This window comes from Thunnus albacares, chromosome 13 (genome assembly GCF_914725855.1).
Source record: "Thunnus albacares chromosome 13, fThuAlb1.1, whole genome shotgun sequence".
Taxonomy (NCBI): domain Eukaryota; kingdom Metazoa; phylum Chordata; class Actinopteri; order Scombriformes; family Scombridae; genus Thunnus; species Thunnus albacares.
Genome location: NC_058118.1, coordinates 1,508,453 through 1,528,155, shown reverse-complemented (window position 1 = coordinate 1,528,155; position 19,703 = coordinate 1,508,453). Strand labels below are relative to the sequence as shown.

General features: G+C 38.8%; 2 protein-coding genes and 1 long non-coding RNA gene across 6 annotated transcripts in view; 2 read left to right on the top strand and 1 right to left on the bottom strand.

The window, feature by feature from the left end:
• Positions 1 to 582: 582 nt before the first annotated feature.
• si:ch211-103f14.3 (zona pellucida-like domain-containing protein 1) lies at positions 583 to 5,725 on the top strand. Its single transcript, XM_044370267.1, has 11 exons — positions 583 to 725; positions 820 to 930; positions 1,229 to 1,449; positions 1,560 to 1,744; positions 2,386 to 2,458; positions 2,916 to 3,013; positions 3,215 to 3,295; positions 3,385 to 3,553; positions 3,657 to 3,756; positions 4,550 to 4,570; positions 4,851 to 5,725. Exons 2-11 carry the CDS (start codon positions 822 to 824, stop codon positions 4,979 to 4,981), a joined length of 1,188 nt encoding a protein of 395 aa, XP_044226202.1. The 5' UTR covers positions 583 to 725; positions 820 to 821; the 3' UTR covers positions 4,982 to 5,725.
• LOC122995218 lies at positions 4,484 to 12,030 on the bottom strand. Of its 2 annotated transcripts, none has more exons than XR_006406760.1 (3): positions 11,532 to 12,030; positions 8,489 to 8,574; positions 4,484 to 4,956 (listed from the first exon to the last, which is right to left on the bottom strand). It is a non-coding gene; the product is annotated as an uncharacterized LOC122995218 (long non-coding RNA). The 2 variants fall into 2 exon arrangements; XR_006406761.1 differs by lacking the exon at positions 4,484 to 4,956 and adding an exon at positions 7,668 to 7,877.
• A 4,839-nt stretch (positions 12,031 to 16,869) lies between these two features.
• alcama (activated leukocyte cell adhesion molecule a) overlaps positions 16,870 to 19,703 on the top strand; it is a 73,066-nt gene continuing 70,232 nt past the window's right edge. For all 3 annotated transcript variants that reach the window (XM_044370266.1, XM_044370265.1, XM_044370264.1), the window contains exon 1: positions 16,870 to 17,292. In XM_044370266.1, the coding sequence (XP_044226201.1) occupies positions 17,235 to 17,292 (58 nt within the window). In that variant the 5' untranslated portion in view covers positions 16,870 to 17,234. The remainder of the gene's footprint in view (positions 17,293 to 19,703) is intronic.

The following is a 19,703-nucleotide window of genomic DNA, read 5'->3' as shown; positions in this document are numbered from 1 at the left end:
AAAAAGTCATATATAATAATATACCAGTCAGAGGGACCAAACCACTACTTTTACTGCAATACTTTAACTACATCAAGCTCATAATACTTATTTTACTTAAGTAGGATTTTTCATGCAGGACTTGTAATGGAGTATTTTTGCATTTTTGCATGCTATATTGGTACTTTTACTTAAATAAAGGATCTGAATATTTCTTCCACTACTGTAGACCTCCAAAAAGATTCTTCTGACTGACATTAACAGATTACCCCAGGTGCAATACCTGCAGCCTCCTGTGGGGCATTAAAACTATCCCACAGGATCATCTTTGGGTCATGATAAAGGATATTGCTGTTATTGTGAATACATAGATGCTCACCTAAAAAGGGCATCAAAGTGTTGAGTATGATCCCCAGGGATTTAACACTTACTTCATGAAGGCTCATGTTAGCATTCTAAGGGAATCTGTATTTTAAAGAAAAGGAGTCAGGACATTGTGTCTGGTGCCTCATAAAGACTCTCGCTGTGTTGGATTGGATTTCACTAATAACCCTTAAGGTATAGTCCATGGAACTCCCTGTACAAAAGAATTGTTCCCATACAGTGAAGTTCAGGTGGACACACCAAACTACATTGACCTTGTTTCTGTCCAATCCTAAGAAAGAGTCATAGCTATATAAGCATCTCCCACAACTTTATATATTGTTCAAAGCAGAGAGAGGGAGGACAGGAGTGGGACAGTTAAGGTGGGTGTCATGTAAGGTAACAACAATCTTCAATCAAAAACATCTACAGAAACTTTAGTATATTTTGGTGCATACTTATTTCCTTCTATTACAGATATGTCCGCAACAAGGGAAGCAAAAATGAACCTTCTTAGCTTTCTCTTCTTGGCATCCATGGTGGCCAAAAGCAGTCAGTTAACATGCCAAAATGACCTTCGACGTCCAGGTATAGTATGCCTGCTTCTGTTTTTTCTGATTTGTTTTATGTCATCTATACTGTACACAGGTTCTGAAAAGGCATTTATGTTCTCTTCCATAGTTTATATGGAACTTATAGCTTCATTTTAACCCCTGACCTCTGCACAGGTGTAAAAAAGTAGTAACATCGAAAGAGTACATTTAAAATTGGAATTTGGCGTCTAGGAGTTTTTAGCTTTCAGACTTTAAATTACTTTGTGAATAAATAAAATTTCAAGTCACAACTGCAGAAAAAGCTTATTGGCGGACCTTCCCCTCTCTTATAGAATACTCTGACATCTCAGTTGAATGTGGCACATCCTCAATTAGCCTGGCTATACTATACTGCCCTGTCATCTACACTGGCTACAACGAGTCTCTGCTCATCATCAACCAAATGTTTAACAATCCGGAGTGTAAAGGAACTTTGGATGACTCTGTCACCCCACCAGTTGTCCGGTTCACCTTCCCCATCAACATGACCAACGCTTGTGGCAGCACCTTCGTGGTTAGTAGAGTTTGGACAAGAAGTAAAATGGGGGAGAATCCATATATTTTCTCAAAGCATACTCTTTTTTTGTTCTCTGTGCTTGAACTTACTGTACATGTTGCCTCCAGACCACCAGTGCAGCTGGCACAGGGATCTTTGCTGACTTCTCCAACATCCAGACGGTTAATGTCAGTGGTCTGGTGTCCTCCCATGATCTGACCACGGGGGTAGTGACCTATAACGCGGAGCTAAAATATTATTACTCCTGTGCTTACCCTCTGGAGTATTTCATCAACAACACCCAGGTGGAAGTGTAAGATCTCTGCTTGTATCTCTCCAATTACTTTGTTGAGATGGACATGTTGTTATATGGGGACATTTACTTTTTCTTTGACTATTCTGAGGGAAAGTATTCTACGACAGACATTGCTCTTTTTAATGGGACAGTTTGGTTTTTGAGGAATTTTACTATTTTTCTTACTTAAACAGAGCCAGGCAAAGGCATGCTTTTTTCTGATGCTTTTTCTCTTTCAGTGCTGTTTAAAAGTATGTTTAATTGAGATATTAACCTTTTGGCTCATCTCTCTTACAATCAAGTCATTTATATCACTATTAGTAAAGAAATTGGATTATAACAACATTCTGATACTCGTTTCATTTAGGTGTAAACACCACAGTACACAAAGTTATTAACAGTATTAAGCATGCAAATAATAAAAACCACTGAAGAAAGTGTATTTTTCTGCTTTTAAGAGGAGTGACTAAACTAACAATTCAACATAAAAGATTAACTAGCCATAAACTACATGGGTGTGTTTAGACTTTCAGGCTGTAAATGTATATAGCTTATTTTCTTCTATTGGTGGGGATAATCTCCTGGTGTACAATAACAGGCAACATGCAGTCAGACATGTTCCATCCAGATAACTCCTCCCTGTTTCGCTGTTTCTTTAGGTCAGCATCCTCCATTGCAGTGAGGGACAACAATGGAAGCTTCATCAGTACGTTGAGCATGGAGCTCTTCAGTGTAAGTTGAGACACAGATGTTTTGTGGTGAGGTGCTGGCTGTCAAGTCAGTATGTCTAACAATGATTTGATTCATTAAAGATGTTTTATCTACAGTTATTTACTGTAATTGGTTATGTTTTCATTATTAAGAAGAGTTATATTTCTTGTTGTCCAGTGTGATTTGTTACAGGCATTAAATAAAGTCACATACATGCAATTATTTTATTGTGAAATCTAAAGCTAAAAGTGCAAAACCGAGACATGTATGTGACCTGGCCCATTGAAACTACTCAATTCAGATTAATTCAACTTACTTCTACTTTAGTCCAAATCAAATCAGTTCAGTGCAATTCTGGACTAAAACACAACATCACACACTATACAAACCAGAATCAGCTGATAAGGGCAAACAAGCTTCCCAAGTGAACTTTTTAAAATGTGAGTAATAACCAGCAGCTGTAATGTTCTGTTGACAGGATGTCAACTACACCACTCCTCTGGACATACCACAACTGGGGTTAGAGCTGAGGACCAACATTTATGTCCAGGTCCAAGCAGCCAACCTGACTGATCAGTAAGAGAACCCACCTGCTGACTCTGGTCTTGTTTGTATGACTAGAGATGTGACAAATTTCATGCAACACATTAGTGAAGCTTTGCTATTTCAGACAGCCCTACTCCAGAAACAAACATAGTAAAAGAATGATATTATGTTTATCAGAAGAAAAAATGTATTTTAGCACCACCTCTGATGCCCATTGTTCTTCCCCAAAAGGTACCATGTCCTCATGGACCGATGCTATGCTTCCATATCTCCTCATCCTACCAACTCCACTTTCTTCAACCTGTTTGTCTCGTAAGTCCTCAAATCTCATTCTGAAGAGACAGTCAAAGTCCATGTTAGGCAAACACTGTTTTTTTTTTATATATACATATGTCCAACAGGTGCTCTAAGGACCAGATGACCACCATGCATGAGAACGGGGACAGTCACCATGCCCGCTTCTCCTTCCCAGCCTTCAGGTTTGTTGAACAGCAGAACCAGACAGTGTCCACCTACTACCTGCACTGCATCACCAGACTCTGTGAGATCAGCACCTGCAGCGACTTTAAGGTTAGTGAAAGATCAATGGTGAAAGAAGATGTTCAGCACATTTTTTCCCTTAATGCTGGGAATATTCTTCAGTTAATTACACTCCTTCTCCCTTCATCTATAGCAATGTAACACCAGGAGGAGAAGGGATGTTCACTCCACTGGTGTCTCAGAGGCCACCACTCTATCCTTAGCAGTTCCCATCATCGCCAGGAATGATAACTGTAAGTACTGCTGTGTGGCAACACTGATCACAAGACATTATAGAGCAATCAGCAAATTAACAACATTTATAAAAACTGAATGTACAATACTTTGTTGCCTTAGGTATTGATGTGACATGGTACAGAGGGAAAACTGCTAAATGGCTTAACTGGAGATAGCTTACTCGGGTTTAATGACCATGTTATAATAAGCCATTATCATAACATCACATTATAATCACACCAGAGATGAAAAATGCATCATGAGTGTGATTTTACATAACGTAATAGTGGGAATATATAAATAAATATATGTATTGGTTTGAATGTATAACACTTAAGGTTCTATATAATGCTCATGATTTTTTTCACTGGAATATGTGATGTTCTGATTATCACGGGGTTATGGTGAGCATATCATGGTTTACAAAGACCATAAAAATGCTTGTTGGGAAACATTAACATCCCAACTGTTTTATATAAATGTAATATAAAGATACAGCTTTGGGGTTCAGTGTTAATCCACATTTCCTAATTATGGGTATACTGTCATCATTATTATGGGTATACTGTCTTCATTATTCAGAACTATAATATAGAATGTACAACAGGGAAATATATAGTGTAATATTATGTATTATCTGTACTGTATTTTGTAAATCAAGTTAATTATTTTCAAAATCCATATGACCCTGCATAGAGGTTTTGGCTTGTGTAATAATGAGTAATAATTATTTAATGAGTGGCATAGTGAGAAAAAATCATCACAAATACTAATTGTAATTAATTTTCTCCTTTCATCTGTTTCTATCAGCACTGACATCTAAGGAGGAAGGTATGGTATTGTTTAATTCCCTGTAATGCACTTCTTATTAGTTCACCAGATGATTAAACATTTAGATTCCAAGAGGAATATAAATGTTTCATTTATTCCATCTAAGTACTATCTCAATGACAGTGAAATTAATTAATAATTAATGTGACCATGAGTTGTCCGGTGGTTGCCTCAAGGCTTTATCTGCCTCATGGTGTGCAGATTATGATTTCTGCATGGGGATGCAATGATGCCTTCACTGAATGTTAGTATATTTGTACTCTGGTTGTCTTGTGAGCAGCTGCATCCAGCAGTGACTCGGACTCGGACTCCAGGATGGGTCTCGGGATAGCTGTAGGCATCCTCACGGTGGTCATCGCTGTGGTTCTAGCTGTGGCAGCTGTATTCTACAGGAGAAGCAGACATTTTTAAAGGAAGGAGACACCTGTACACGCAACTCCACACAAACTAAACTGTGGGATGAATTGGTGTATGGCAACTTTACCCACAAGACCTGTGGTGTAGTAGAACTAAGCTCAGCATAATGTTGCTCTTATAGTGTTTATTCTCATGTAGCATGTTTTTGTGGTCTTTTCTTATGGTTGTAGTTGTATAAGAAATGTACTAGAAATGTTCTGTATAGACTTATTTGAAATGCAAAGAGAGGAGAAGGAAAGCTTAAGTGTTATGCACTCATGCGCTTTGGCTTAGAAAAGCATAAAAAGGGAACCACTAGTTTGTAGTGAGGGTAGCAGAATTATTTTGGAGATATTTTATCAGCAGATGCTAATGTACTAATACAAATCTATGAAAAAAAGTGTAATTCATATAGAGTTTTATGATAGCCAAACTAAATGAGTGACTGTTTCAGGGTTGCACAAGTGCAATGCAAAGTTTGACACGAGAGAATGTGTTTTGAGTTTGAAGCCACTGTTCAATATATTGTTTTCATTATTTATTAGGTTTTTGCATTACACTAAACCATTTTCAAATGAATATCAGTAAGGTTATCTACATGGGCAATTCCCTATCACCTACACATAACTGGACTTCCACTTTTGAAATCAACCATCACATTCACTCTCACAACTTGCCATCTTGATCATGTTTGATAGTTTGGGTTTTTTTGGGGGTTTTTGAACAGTTGTTTAAGGTTTAATACGACAGCACTTGTGGGTGTACTCTACACAAAACAAAAAATAAAAAGTTTTCATAATGTCTTCTTCTCCGTCATCTTCTCAAAAAGTGTATTTTGGAGGTCTGCTACAGTGTTTGTGTGTAAATTTACACACAAGTGACTTTGCATGTTTGCAGATCCTGAGTTTTGAAAAAAATGATAAATTACATTATAAAGTCAACTTATTTTAGTGTTAAATTGTACTTCATTATACGCACACCACACAGCATCCAATGATCTTCACATGAACTGAGCCCCTAATAGTTAGATGTTAAACAGTTTCAGTGCATACATGGTATCCTTTGTTGATAATCTAATTTCACAGTGATCTACAAAGAAAGAGATATAAAGAGCTGCTAGATATTTGTCTTCAAATTGTATTTTGTCCATGACCCCATTACATCCAAACCAGTTAAGGCATACTTGTATAGAAGTTATAGAAATGTACGTATCTAGTTTAGCAGCAGACCTATGACCACAATGGAGGTTCACATATCACTGAAACCAGACCCTGTCACTTTCTATTCAACCTGTTCTTTAGCCTTTGTGAGTACTCATTAATACCAAAACATCACATACAATGAATAAACACCACCAGCTACTTTTTTTGGGGGGGGGGGCGGGGGGGAATTGAATACCACTCTGTCAGAAGTTGGAGTCACAAACAGCTGGTTAAACAAAGGGCTTTGGAAAGCCCTCCTGAACAGATATCACCACACCTCTCCTTCATGGAATCAGGATACTCAGCAGTACTGTGTGGAGTGGAATTTGTTCTGATGACTCGATTTGTTGTCCATAACGTTTATATCACAGTTTGGTTGTCATCATCATGGTCGGATTAACCTCTTATAGGGCTGCACAGCAGAAGTTTGTTGTTGGGCCCCTATTGACCCCAACTATACATGTTGTACTCTAGAACTATACATGTAGTACTCTAGAACTATACATGTTGTACTCTAGAACTATACATGTAGTACTCCAGAGCTATACATGTTGTACTCTAGAACTATACATGTAGTACTCTAGAACTATACATGTTGTACTCTAGAACTATACATGTAGTACTCTAGAGCTATACATTTAGTACTCTAGAACTATACATGTAGTACTCTAGAGCTGAGGGGATTACATGATTAATGGCTTGACAGAAAATTAATTGGCATCATGTCTCCCTGGAGGCACAGTCACCATCAATTTTGATGATTGCTTTTGTTAAAATGTTCATTTTTTAATGCAAAAATGCCAAAACATTCACCAGTTTCTCAAATGTGAATATTTGTCCAGTTCTTCATGATAGTAAACTCAACATCTTTGGGTTTTTGACTGTTGGTCAGACAAAACAAGTCATCTGAATATGTTAATTTGGGCTCCAGGGAATGGAAATTGGCATTGTCACTATTTTCTGACGTTTTATACACTGAACAATCAATGCATTATTAAAGAAGATAATTGGCAGAGCTATGGACAGTGAAAATATTAATTATGAATTGGTTGCAGCCTCACAGTACTCCTATGATGGAATAATACTACCTTACCCAAGGTTTTTTGTGCAGTTTGATAAAACAAAACTTTACAACAAATGTAAAGTAAAACAATTAATGTCTTAAAACTAGATTTTGACATGATTAATCAAATTACGTAGACCCAAATTATATGCAGTAAACCTGGGCTTTATGGGCCCCTGAGGAGTGTAGCCTCTGGGCAGTTGCCCATTTTGCCCCATTGATAATCTAGCCTTGGCCATAGCACACATGTGCATACAAAGAGCTGTAATGTATATGGGCAGTTGGTAACAGTAATGTGCTGCAGGAGAAATCACAGGTCAATGCAAATAATGCAGGTATCTTTTTTTAAAGGTTCTGCAAATGTTCTATGAGGTAAAAAAAAGTATGTTTGTTAGGACTTACAGATAGAAACAATGTTTTAATGAGAAATGTTGGCTATAAAAAGTGTGTTTATAATGAAAACTTGACAGGTTGACTTTATCTACATCTGTATCTTCTATCTAAACATGGGATTGTGTTGGAGCCATAATTGCAGATGAATATGAAATGTGTTTGGGTCCTTCAGGGTGACCATGAGAGGAGGGAAGATCATCTAACTTGGCCGTGGAGAGAAGAAACACAGCTGCAGTCTCTCCTGCACTCTGATCTACCAAACAGTAGGAGCCAGAGAGAAATGTTTAACAACATGCTCTGAATATGATCACTCTGCCTTTTAATATTTCATTTACCCCCATTTTAAAAATCATGAAATGCTCACTCTGAGGGATGACTGATATTACTTGTATGCTCGAGATGATTAGATGTAGATCACCAAACTATCAATTTAGATAGAACACTAATCCCAGATGATAAAGTTCAAATGTCCTCTAAATTGACATTTGGCAATTTGTGCTACATTTGCTCCACATTGCAAAGATAAAATTAATAGATCACATATTAGATCGTGTCCAGCGACTCAGCTGAAATAGAAAGTATTTTTATGTAAAATACATTCATCTTATCACAGACTGGATCGCCAAGTGAGCCTTGAGAATATCCCATCACCCTTAACCACTGAGACACTGCTCTACACATCCAAATGAAATTCAAATGTCACTAGTAACAAATCTTCTGGGCACAACCCCCCCCCCAAAAACCCATTAAGAACAAAATACAAAATTGCCCAAGACAGAGCTCTGTCTCCTGAACAGCAGTGACTGAGCTCTTTGCGTAGTGAAAACCTTCTTAACAAATGTTTTAACTTTTAACAAAAGTTACCTGGTGTAGCTTCAAAGCTGGTTTCTGCAATGTTATTTTGTGTGGGATGAAGTCATCATTGACAACACTGTCCATACAGGTTCGCTCTGAGAAATGAGAAATGTTGATCGAGTTAATGACAATTCCAATGAAGTCTATTTGAAACAGTCTGTGACTCATCAGAATCTCATCAGCCCAGTATCAAACGTTACCACATGTTATATTTCTCCATTTTTACAATGGCCTTCTCAAATTAACAGCTTCCACACGTCCTCACAAACAATTCATCTTTGCTGCAGTGTGTATGCATCATATTAAACATCTCTCATCACTGCAGAGGTCAACAACATGCAGAAAGTTACTAATTTTAGCTTGCAGGCAAAAGGAATAGTATCTATACATCCCAATATTAAACACACACTGAATTAGCAGTAAGTTAGCACCATATCTTAATCTCAAGATTTCTCCAAAGTGTTACAGTTAACCCATGTTTCCCTTACTCACAGTGCTCTGAGTCACTCTCTGAGTCACAGTCACTGAATTAATGTGTTGGACTTTAGCAGCTCTGTGGTGTTGTAGACGTTGCCTTTAAGTCCCTTTTATGATCTAGCTGACTTAGAATAATCACAGACTATTGTTTGACTGCAAAACTGCTTCACCAGAGTTAGAAACACATTGTCCCTGTCCAACAAGTGTGACCTTGATAACTGTAACAGTTTTGTTCTGTTTTGTGGTCCTAAAAGAGACGTCCAACTGACATGAGAGTAAGCAGGTAATGTAAAGTATAGGGGGGCCTTTCCTTACAAGTGAAAAATGCCATGAGCGCAGAAAGAGAAAGAGAAGAAAAGAACTGTGAGAAGCAATAAATCTGAATGTAAAACCATTGAAATACTAGATACTAGAACTGTGACTAAATCACAGTTAAATGAATTCTGACAGCAACCACTGTTCTGACAATCTTCAGTCACAGCAGTTGCTCTCCTTCAGCATCGTTTTAAGAATCACATACTGGGATTATGGAGGGATGTATTTTTGGCTTTTATGACCAGAAACTCAAAACAAAATCTCCAAAAGAGCACTCAGTGTTTTGCTACATAGTGAAGCCTGAAACAGCTTTGCTGGCTCACATTACAGTCTGGTTTCCCCTCTCCAGTCCATTCTACACATATTCATGTTTATGGTGCTAGTGATTTTAAGTAGTGATCAGATATTCTAATCCAGTATGTACATGTACATGTGAAACAGTGTGGATCATTGATTGGATTATAAAGTCAGGGAACATGTCTGAACTGATGACGTGCGTAACTGGAACAAAGGAGATATTGGGTCACAGTTACAGTCCCAAGTACTGTTGATACATGGTGAATTCCTATTTTAGTAAAGATTCCACATGAAATGACATAGTGTCCTCAAACAAAAAGTGAGGTTAATGATTTTTACCCTCTAATGTTGAAGTAAATGGATAACTTAGCAAGGACAAAGTTTCACACTATATCAGATAAATGTACGGAAGACAACTCTGCTGCAAGAAATTAATGTACCTTTAAAATAGACAACAGTCTTAAGTACCTAGTTACCTTCCTGCCAATTTGACTCTTACTGCACTGTGTTTTGAAGCTGGATAAGTAACTTCAGCCAAACTGAGTGCTTGTTCTTGCACTGTTTGCCATTGACTTTCATCCACATGACAAGCTTTGTTTGACTCTGCCTGAAAATAATAGGATGGAATTTCCATTCCAGTTCTGCTGAAAACTGCAGCATGGACTCAAAGGGAAACTCTGTCAGCAAGATGCTCAGTTACTGAGAGGGAGAGCGAGAGGGAGAGAAGTTGAGGTGTTGTATAAGAAAAGGATGACAAGAGAATCATTGAGACTTTCAATCTGCCAGCAAGCAGAAGTGGGCAGTGATGAGGTTTCAAAACAGAATGCACCTCTCCTTTTCTCTGCCCGTGTCTCACACACACACACACACACATTCATGTTATTATCAGGCAATCCTTGGGACAGTCAGATACTAAATCTTAAATCTTATTTGGATTGAAAAAAAGTATGTGTGTTTCATGTGAACACAAGTTTTCCTCCTATGGTAATTCCTGACATAAACCAGTAGGAGGCACTTTAATCATTCACGTATGCTTAGTCAGTTTGTATAATTCCTCACCTACTGATTAACTATGCATCTAAATCTGTATATTCATTACACTTTGATTTATTAATATACTCTCAATACTCCCTGTGTGTGTTGAATGTGAAATTCAGACTTTTAATTAAAGCAGTCTGCTGGGGGTTTACATTTAAAATGAAAATCATTGTTCACCAGCTTCATTGGTTTGTGCTTTAAAGTCTAAACTGTGTATAGGTCTCATAGAGGAGGGTCCAGGAGGGTCCAGAGCAAACAAAGAATAATAAGATTTCAATATATCTTAATTAACACAAGCCTAATCCAAATTATAGAGAAAAAAATACCACAATCCCAATTAAAGAGTGTAACAATGTTCCATCTGCATGCTTTACTGTCTGCAGTTATATCTACCTGGAGACAACTCAACACTACACCAGCAATAATTAAAATCCTCCTGTGAATGTGGATTTGTGGAGCTGAACAATGATATACAGCATGCTTTACATGTTGAAAACTGTTTTTGCATATTGGTTATTTTAAGTAGATTATTTTCAACATGTAAAATATGTCTATCATGTTTTATATTTCGTGTTTTTTTGAACAATCAGGTGTGAAGCCCCTACTGCATTGGATCATTAGTAAATGTGCTTTGTTTTTCTGACTTAGTGATGCTGTCAGGGGCATCTGCACTGTCTCCTATCCTCCTGCAGCCTCACACTCTCTCTGCATAGTCCCTGTGCACATTCATTTTTTTTTTATTTCATATCTTGTCTGTCCCCAGGTGACTTGGAAATTGATCAGGTTTGGCCATCATTACAAACATCTCATTTTGCTTTAATGTCTTTAGGGAGAGGCATAAGTGAGGGAAAGATGGAGATAGATAAGCAAATGAAGATACACCCACTGTGTACTGTGTCATTTTCCAGAGCCAGTCATCCCATACCTGTCCACTAGATATCCTCAGTGAGTTTCCCTCCTCTGTTGACCGGACTGCTCTTGTTATTGGATGCCTTTCTACACAGCTGCTCCTCAAATGCTCATTAGCTTCCAGCACGTACAGAGAGTAGGTTCCAATCTGCTGTTGTTCCCTGTTTTTGGTACCTGTCTGGATTACCTGCTGATTTTCTGAAACGTTTTCCTGATCCTGTGACCATGTAAGCTTGATCACAGTAAACTGCCTTTTATGCCACCTGCTGTGTCTCAAACTGTGTTCCAGTTCAGTGCCTGGTTTCTCCAAATTCTATGTTTTTAGACTCAAATAGGCCTTTTCCACAGGGGACATTTTGATATGTCACAGTAGGTGAAGCACAGGTGTAAATAATAAAATTAATGGTTTCTATGTAGTGCATTCAGTTTCAGGCTCCTGGTATTGTGCATGCTGGCTCACTGGCACACTGTCAGGGCTTACTGGAACACTTGAATAGAACAGAGCCATCATTAATGTTATTAGTAACACCTGAGCTTTTCGTACTGTGACGAGTCAAAATGTCTGCTGGGAAAATGGCCAAAAGGCTGTTAAATCCCAAACTCTTCTCTGATGTGCAGCTTTCTTTTGCCGGAATTTGGGGAACAAACTAAAATTTGCTCAAGATTGGTTGCACATTCAGTTGATTATATCAACTTTTAAAATTGCAAATTAACAAGATACCGAATTCACACAGTTTTGGTCTCTGAGTCTAGACTTTCTCGTTTAGGGCAGAGGCACAGTTTCAGCCTGGTCTACAGATGGTTGTTTGCTCTTCCTGACTATTTGAACTGTTGCAGTTTGCATGTGGAAGGCACATGGAATGTGGTGAGAGACTTTATGTAAGCTTGTGGCAAGTATGCAATGCAACTGCAGCACAAGTGGAAACAGCACCCTAATGGTCATGGTTAGTAGGAAAGAACTTAGGCTTCAACCAAGGAGAGGCTGATGTCCTTGTGTGGAAATGACATTTACAAGCCATAAAGCATTTGGTTAGCAGACTTTATCTCTTCTACCATGCGTCATCCCATCTTTCCCATGAAGATCTGTTGTCCAGTTGCAGAAATTGTTCAATGATAAGTTGAAGAACAGGAACAGCAGCAAAACACAAGGACAGTTTGATTGTGAGAGTGAGGTATCTAACTTCTTCTAACATGAATGGACACTATCCCCACTCTGTCCATCATTTTTCATAGACTGGGTATGGTCACACAGCATTTATGTATGTATATAATTACAAAGAAAATGTGTCTTTCTGCTTCAGAGATTCATATTCACAGCCAATATCTTATGAATATAGGTTATAATAGGTCTTAGAAGTCCCATGCCAAAAGCTGTTTTTGTCCTACTTCTGTGCTGCTCAGTCTCTTCAAATATGGGTGTGTTACACATTTCCATTTTCAGAATAACCAGTACTATATGAAAATATACAGGGTTAGAACAATACAGTTACATTTTGGCATTGAAAATAAATGAGTCTATATTAAATTTTGTTTTATTTTATTAAGTGTCCTCCCTTCCTCCAGTTTTTACCCCCGAGTCCAGCACAAATGAGCAAATCAATACACCTACTTGACTGTACTGTGACAAAATCATCTCGGCTCAAACCTTCACTAACACTTTTTTCTCAAGAAAAAATAACCTCATTGACAGAGAGATACAGTAAATGATGTTATTCAGTCTGTAATGTAGCCATAATAAAAATCCAAACTGTTATGTAGATTAATAAAATAAACCAATTTCATATAGCCTAGACTGATCTGTTCATTTTAATACATATATCTATTGGAATGTGGTGATATCTGTTCATATAGAGCCCAGAGGCATTGTTGTTGTTCTGTCCAGTAATAACATTCAGACAAACTAATGTGGCAGCTACAATTGTTAGATTTCATCTGTGAGACCAACATTTATCTTCCAAAAGGAATTATATCATATATCAAAACACTACAATGAGACATTAGAGCCAACGGTAAATTACTAAAGAGCTGCAGATCAGTTCATAGGATCATTTTCTTCCTGGGATGATGACACAGGACTGGACTGTTGCTGCGAGATGACTGGCTGGTCTCACCCAGCAAGCAGCTCTGAAAACGTTGCAGCAGATTTACAAACAGGTGTGATTCAGATAAACTGACCACATATTGGGAATCTAAATGCTTACTTTCTCACCTGAAAAAATATTAAAAGTTAATAAAGTGACATATCAATAGCCCTAGAGTGAAAATGACAACAGTCTGGCTCAGAATCTCCACATGATGCATCAGACTGCAAGGCATACTGGGTAATGTAGGCCCAGCAAGGGCCCACGTCTCTCTACCAAAACGCTGACAGAGAGTTGAAACTGAAAACCAGTGACACTGAAAAAAAAACTATCACTGAAAAAAGACATGAAGAAAAAATCTTATTTTATTTTTCAGTGGAACTTGTTTCAGTGCCAATAAAACTTTTTCCAATACAAGTGTTTCAACACCAATGTTTCCTTTTTCAGTTCAGATTTTGTTTTCAATGCCAAATTTTATCTTCAATGCCAGAGTTGAACGGTCACTGTTCCAGCCCCATAAAAAAATATCCAAGTTCTGAATCTACTCAAGATTCATGATTTTTGAATATGCGCTTTTTTCTGAAGATGTCAACAATGACTGCTCATTTTAGACACAATTAATTTCTGATGTCTGAAGTTGACAACATCTACGGGCTTTCAACAGCCTCATAATCAATAAACAACAAAGGCAAAAACTGATGAAGTGCAGAAACAAACATTTACTCAAAGTAAATTTTACTCAGATGTTACTCAAGTCAAACCATGCCACTGACCACTGAGCTCCACTGTTGTCCAAAAACATATGAGTGCAACACTGTTCCTTCATTACAATGAACACACACACTGTAGTTTATTTTGACTCATTCCCATACACTCTGTCCAGTTGCCAGAAATTCTCACTAGAACACCAAATGTAGATTCATCTGTCACTGAAAATAGTTCCCAACAAATGAACTATTTCCACCTGTTTGAGTAACATTTGCTAAAAACTACAGTGACCATCTGTTTTTGGAAATACTGAGCCTTTGTTAAAAATTAAATCATATATTTGTGAGTCATTTCTGAAGATTTACATCTTAGAAACCATCAGTAGGAACCGATGGGCTTGGGGCTGAGGGCCACAGACAAGCCTGCAAGGTTAAGTATTGAGAGATGGACTAACACATTGTTAGTTTAGTTTGGGTCTTTCCACAGGATTTGTTGACAATAACAAAAATACTGAATATGGACAGCCTTATCCATTAAACAAGACAAGTCATCTCTTCTGGTGGCTGGTCCATGTTGACTATGTCCTCATGCATGTGCACTTTGAAATATTAAACACAGGCATGTGCTGAGGAGGTAACATGGAGTACCAAAGCCAACTGGGAGCACATGATTTGATTTATGACTTTATGAATTTCACAAAAACTGCAGTAGACATTTCAACTTAAAGAAGCGTGAGCTGTATTCTCTCAACATGGACAGCTACAGAGACCAGCCGGCAGGAATCTTGGCTCCCACCAAACTATGCAATGGCTGCTAGGATTTTTTTTAAATGTATTTTTATTCACAGATATTTCTTGCAGTTTACCCAGTGTTGCGCTTGTGTGTAGGTGACTTGTCATTTCAAAGACTGTTTTTCAACTGAATGCCTTGAGTTCAAGGATTGTGACCCACGCAGCTTAAGTGTCCATGAATAAGCACAAAATGTATACCAGCTACAGTGTTGCAGTTCTAAAAGTGACCCCGACCTCTCTGTGGAAATATGTAAGCAAAATACAGCAGTCAATAAAGTGTAACATTATTTTCACATTGTGGAGATGTGGGGAAGAGTGTAGAAAAGTTATATTATTGAACATCAGTGAGATTTCATTCAAATCTATCTTGGCAGCTGGAATCTAAACTGGAAAAAGCTCACAGCAGGTTCATTGCACTTGTAATCCATTTATCGATTGTGTAAACTGTAGTAGAAAAGCAAATTTAAATGTATAACCTATAAGCTGCAATACAGCATTTCATCAGCTCTCAGCTAGGCCTGAGCATAATCAATAAAGATTTGTTTCATTTCTGTTTAAGTCCAACAGAAGGCGCCATAATGACCTGGTTTGCTAATGGCATTTAGTGGACATATCTGGATTTGAATCACACCAGCTGACTATTTTTGAAACTGAGTTTTATTAGCAGTCTCTGACTTATTCAATAATCCATGTGAGGCTGAGTTACTTAAAGTAAAATTTTGCAAGACTGTGTTTCAGTTTTTGTCAGTGACATATTATGTCCAGAATAAAACTGAATAAGTAACCTAGTTTGGTTGTCAGTGAAATAACCCTTTACATTAGATAATGCAGTTTGTTGTTAAAGTTACACACTGTATGTTGCCTTTACATTAATATCCAGGTTTACCCTTCTATGTGCCAGTGGTGGCTTATTCAGAGAAACCTCAGCATGCATACAAGTATAATCACATGGTATCACTAATACTCCTGTTTGGGATGCAGTGAGTGTATGATTGCTCTTTTTAGGGAAAAGTCTCATTACTGCAGGCCTTCAAATGTCACTATGGGAAATATGTAGCAGGATATTATGAATACAGTTTTAAAATACTCTCAGGTAAGGAGCTCACTAGCCCACAGAGATTTGTAGGGAAAAAAAAAAACCCTCAGCGGGCTGGTTTAGGAGTGTCTCTGGTTTCTGAAGATGAATTGTGCGGGGATTCTTTTTTAATAGCAGTGAATAAATGAATAGTTGGTTTATTGAAAGCGCTGGCTGGAAGGTGGAGCGAAAAAGGCGGAAAAAATGCTGCATTCGAGTGCCTCGTAAACTGCAGTGCAAGTTTTCAGAAGCCATCAAGTGCAGTCTGACCTGCGTTACAGAACAATGGCAACTACCAAACATGTAAGAGGGAAAATAGGATATACAATGTATCTTGATAGATGATTGAGCTAAGCCTAATTAATCAAGCGGTCGATGTATTTCCAGATAAATCACAATCTTAGACCGTAATTATGAAGCGCAGAAGTCAAGCAAACCCACTGGCAATTTGTTTGAGAGAGGGAATTAATTCAGAATAGTCTTAACATTTTAGTGTATGGTGACTTACCGGTGGTAATATAGTAGCTAATAGGCTGTTCGGTTCGGCTGTCTGTCCTCTGAATCTTAAAACGATTCTGCTAGTGTAATGTAAGCTTGATACGTGTGATAGGAAAAATGAAAGTGAACGGACAAAAGTTGTCTTCGCACTTCTACTTTACGTGTCTTGTACGTGTTGAGCAAATGCCTCACGCACTACGCTTTCGCTGCGTAATAACAGCCTTCCTTAGAAGAAAGGGGAAAACATAGTTCTACTTATAGCCTCTCGCTTTGTTTTATGACCTTATTCGCGTTGATCTGGGAGTGTCCCTATTTTCCGACAGCACCTCAAGGCAACATTGGTTAGTAGAAAAACCCCTTGGAGCCTCCTCCTCCTCCTCCTTCTCGCTGTGTATTTCACCTGCGCTCCTTCACTGAGACACACTCCGGTATCTTTCGGACTTTCCACACCACTTTTAAACAGAAACATATCAGCGGCCGTATTTAAGCAGCTCAGACTGACCTCCGCTATTCTTCACCGAAGCTCATCAGAGGCATCCAGAAACCCTAAAAGCTACTTTATAAGGATGGATTCAGCTGCTTTCCTGTTGCTGGCTCTCATGAGCGCCGGGACTCTTCTTCAAGGTAAGCCTCGTTAATAACGCAGCAGGGACAGCTTTCAGAACAGTCTGTATGGAGTCTAGGGATGTGCTTTTACAATGTAGCCTACTGTATCCACGTCATGGGTTTTATTAGTAACTTACATGAAGGTTAGCCCTAACAGGCTATCGAGAGGGTGAATAACTTACACCTGAAGTTACCGCCCTTACTTTACGACTGTGTAATAATGATGTATAGTCATATTCACGTCTTTTTTACGGTTGTTTTTGGCTGCTGTGACAGAATAAATTATACGCAATGCTGTGGAAAATCCAGCAGCAGTTTCTTGGGCTTTCCCCTCAGTGTTGGTGAATAAGAAAGGCGGATAGCTAAAGTAACACTCCTCATTTTATATTAACTCTACTGTGAGTTATTCATTCAGGAAGGGCTCTGCCAGCTGTAAACGTGTAAACTCGTCCCTGTGACTAAACACTTAGGTAAACTGTATACAGTTTGAATACAGTTTACCTACCCCCCCCCCCTTCCCTCCACATACACACACACCCAACCCAACCCAACCCCCCCCCCCCCCCCCCCCCCCCCCCCCCCCCCACCCGCTGTGAGGAGCAGCACTGCTGTGTATCACGGAGCTGGATATGAACCCTGGGGTGAAGATGTGGTCGCTGCTATCAGATCATTTGTAATTAGGGATGTGGTTGTTTAAATTAGCTGTGATCCAAGCCTGTGTGTCTATGTAAAGTGTGGCTGTATGTGTGTGTGTTTATTATTGGGTGTGAATGGGTGTAGAAGAAGCCAGAAATAATAACGTCTCATACATTTAATGACCTTTTTCATTGTTTTTTTTTCCCCTCTCAAGATCTAAATGCTTTGGACTTGTATTTGTACAGAAGATTGCCTCTTTTCCTTTATTGTGTGGAATAATGAAAAAATGTGTTCATTTAATATGGAAACTGATTATGCCTCACGCTGAGGGGTACAACCTGGAAACTTTAAAAAAAGCCCCCGGGGCTTTCTAACCCCTCTTTTGGGAATAGTGGTTTAACTCTGTATAATCTCACAGGCTGATAGTAAATAGCTTTTCTCAGTGAGAAAACAAGGGCTGGGCTTTGAAAGAGTTCAAACACTTACTTAAGTATCACCAGTGCTGGCACCACTGACATTGTCTTGTGTCACTTAAACAAGATAAGTCAGAGGAAATGTTTTTTTTTCTCCCAGCTCTTGTCTCTGAGTTGTGTCTGTGTCACTGGCCATCTCTCGCCGTTCACAGAGCTGCTCTTTGTCAGGGTGGCTGAAGGGCGGGCAGCCTGTCTGGTGGCTGAGTGTGTGTGTGTGTGTGTGTGTGTGTGTGTGTGTGTGGTAGAAGGGGGTGTGTGTGTGTGTGTGAGGGTGATAGGTGGCCGACACTCGACACAGTCAGGGGCTCCATCTCCATCACTTGATAGCTATCTGGTTTGTCTCTGGATCACTGGCTCTACAGGAGAAGGGAATGCATGTTTTTTTTTTTGGTCACATTTCATTCATGATGAAATCCATATTTATCCTCAACATAATGACAGATAGCAGCACTGTAGATAGCAGCTGAAGTCAGTTTCCAGCTTGATCTGTAGCATTCCTCACATCAAAGGGGGAGTACTTTCAAAGGAGTTTCAGACGTAGAGGTTTGAAGCCATAGGAGGCTTTTCAGGGTGACTTTTGAGTGGTAAGCTCCCAGCACAGATGTGAGGGGATACAGCAAAGTGTGGGTTGTTGGGAAAAAAAAAAAAAAGGTGAGTGGTAAATACAGTTTGGAAAAGTCATCATTAGTGGCAGAGAATGGCATTTTAAGAGAGAGCTTTTTCACATCAGGTGAAATGTGGATGAATTAAGAGCACTCTCATAAAATTCAGAAAACTTCCCTGTGGTGTTCACAAGCATTTTAGGTGTTGATGGGACATTTTAGCTCTGCAGTCATTTAAAACCTATTTAGTGGCTATAGTGTGTGACTGTTGGTGTCCCACACTTAAGGGTGTGTAGTTCAGCATCAGCCAAATGTAGTCACACACTTAGTGACAAGTTCACATAGTTATGACCATCACAATGGGAATGAAACTCTAATGTTAAGACTGCCATTAGCACTCCATGGAAAAAACATGGCATTTTCTTTCATTTGAATGGAACCGCTCGGTTATCACAGCCAACACAGACGCTCCGGAAAAACAAAGCAGGTTCGTCCACTGTTGCCACAACACAGAACAACATCATCATCATCAGGGAAAGGTACTTGCTCCTTTGTGAAGTGAATGCTGTATTTCTGTTGTTTACTTCTCAATCATTGTGACGAAAGATAAAATGATTGTCACCGTGATAATTCTCCTGCCTCAGAGTATTATCAATCAGCGTGTCGTGTTTTACCATGATAAGCCTTGAAACGTTTCAAACTGGACACCATGGATCGT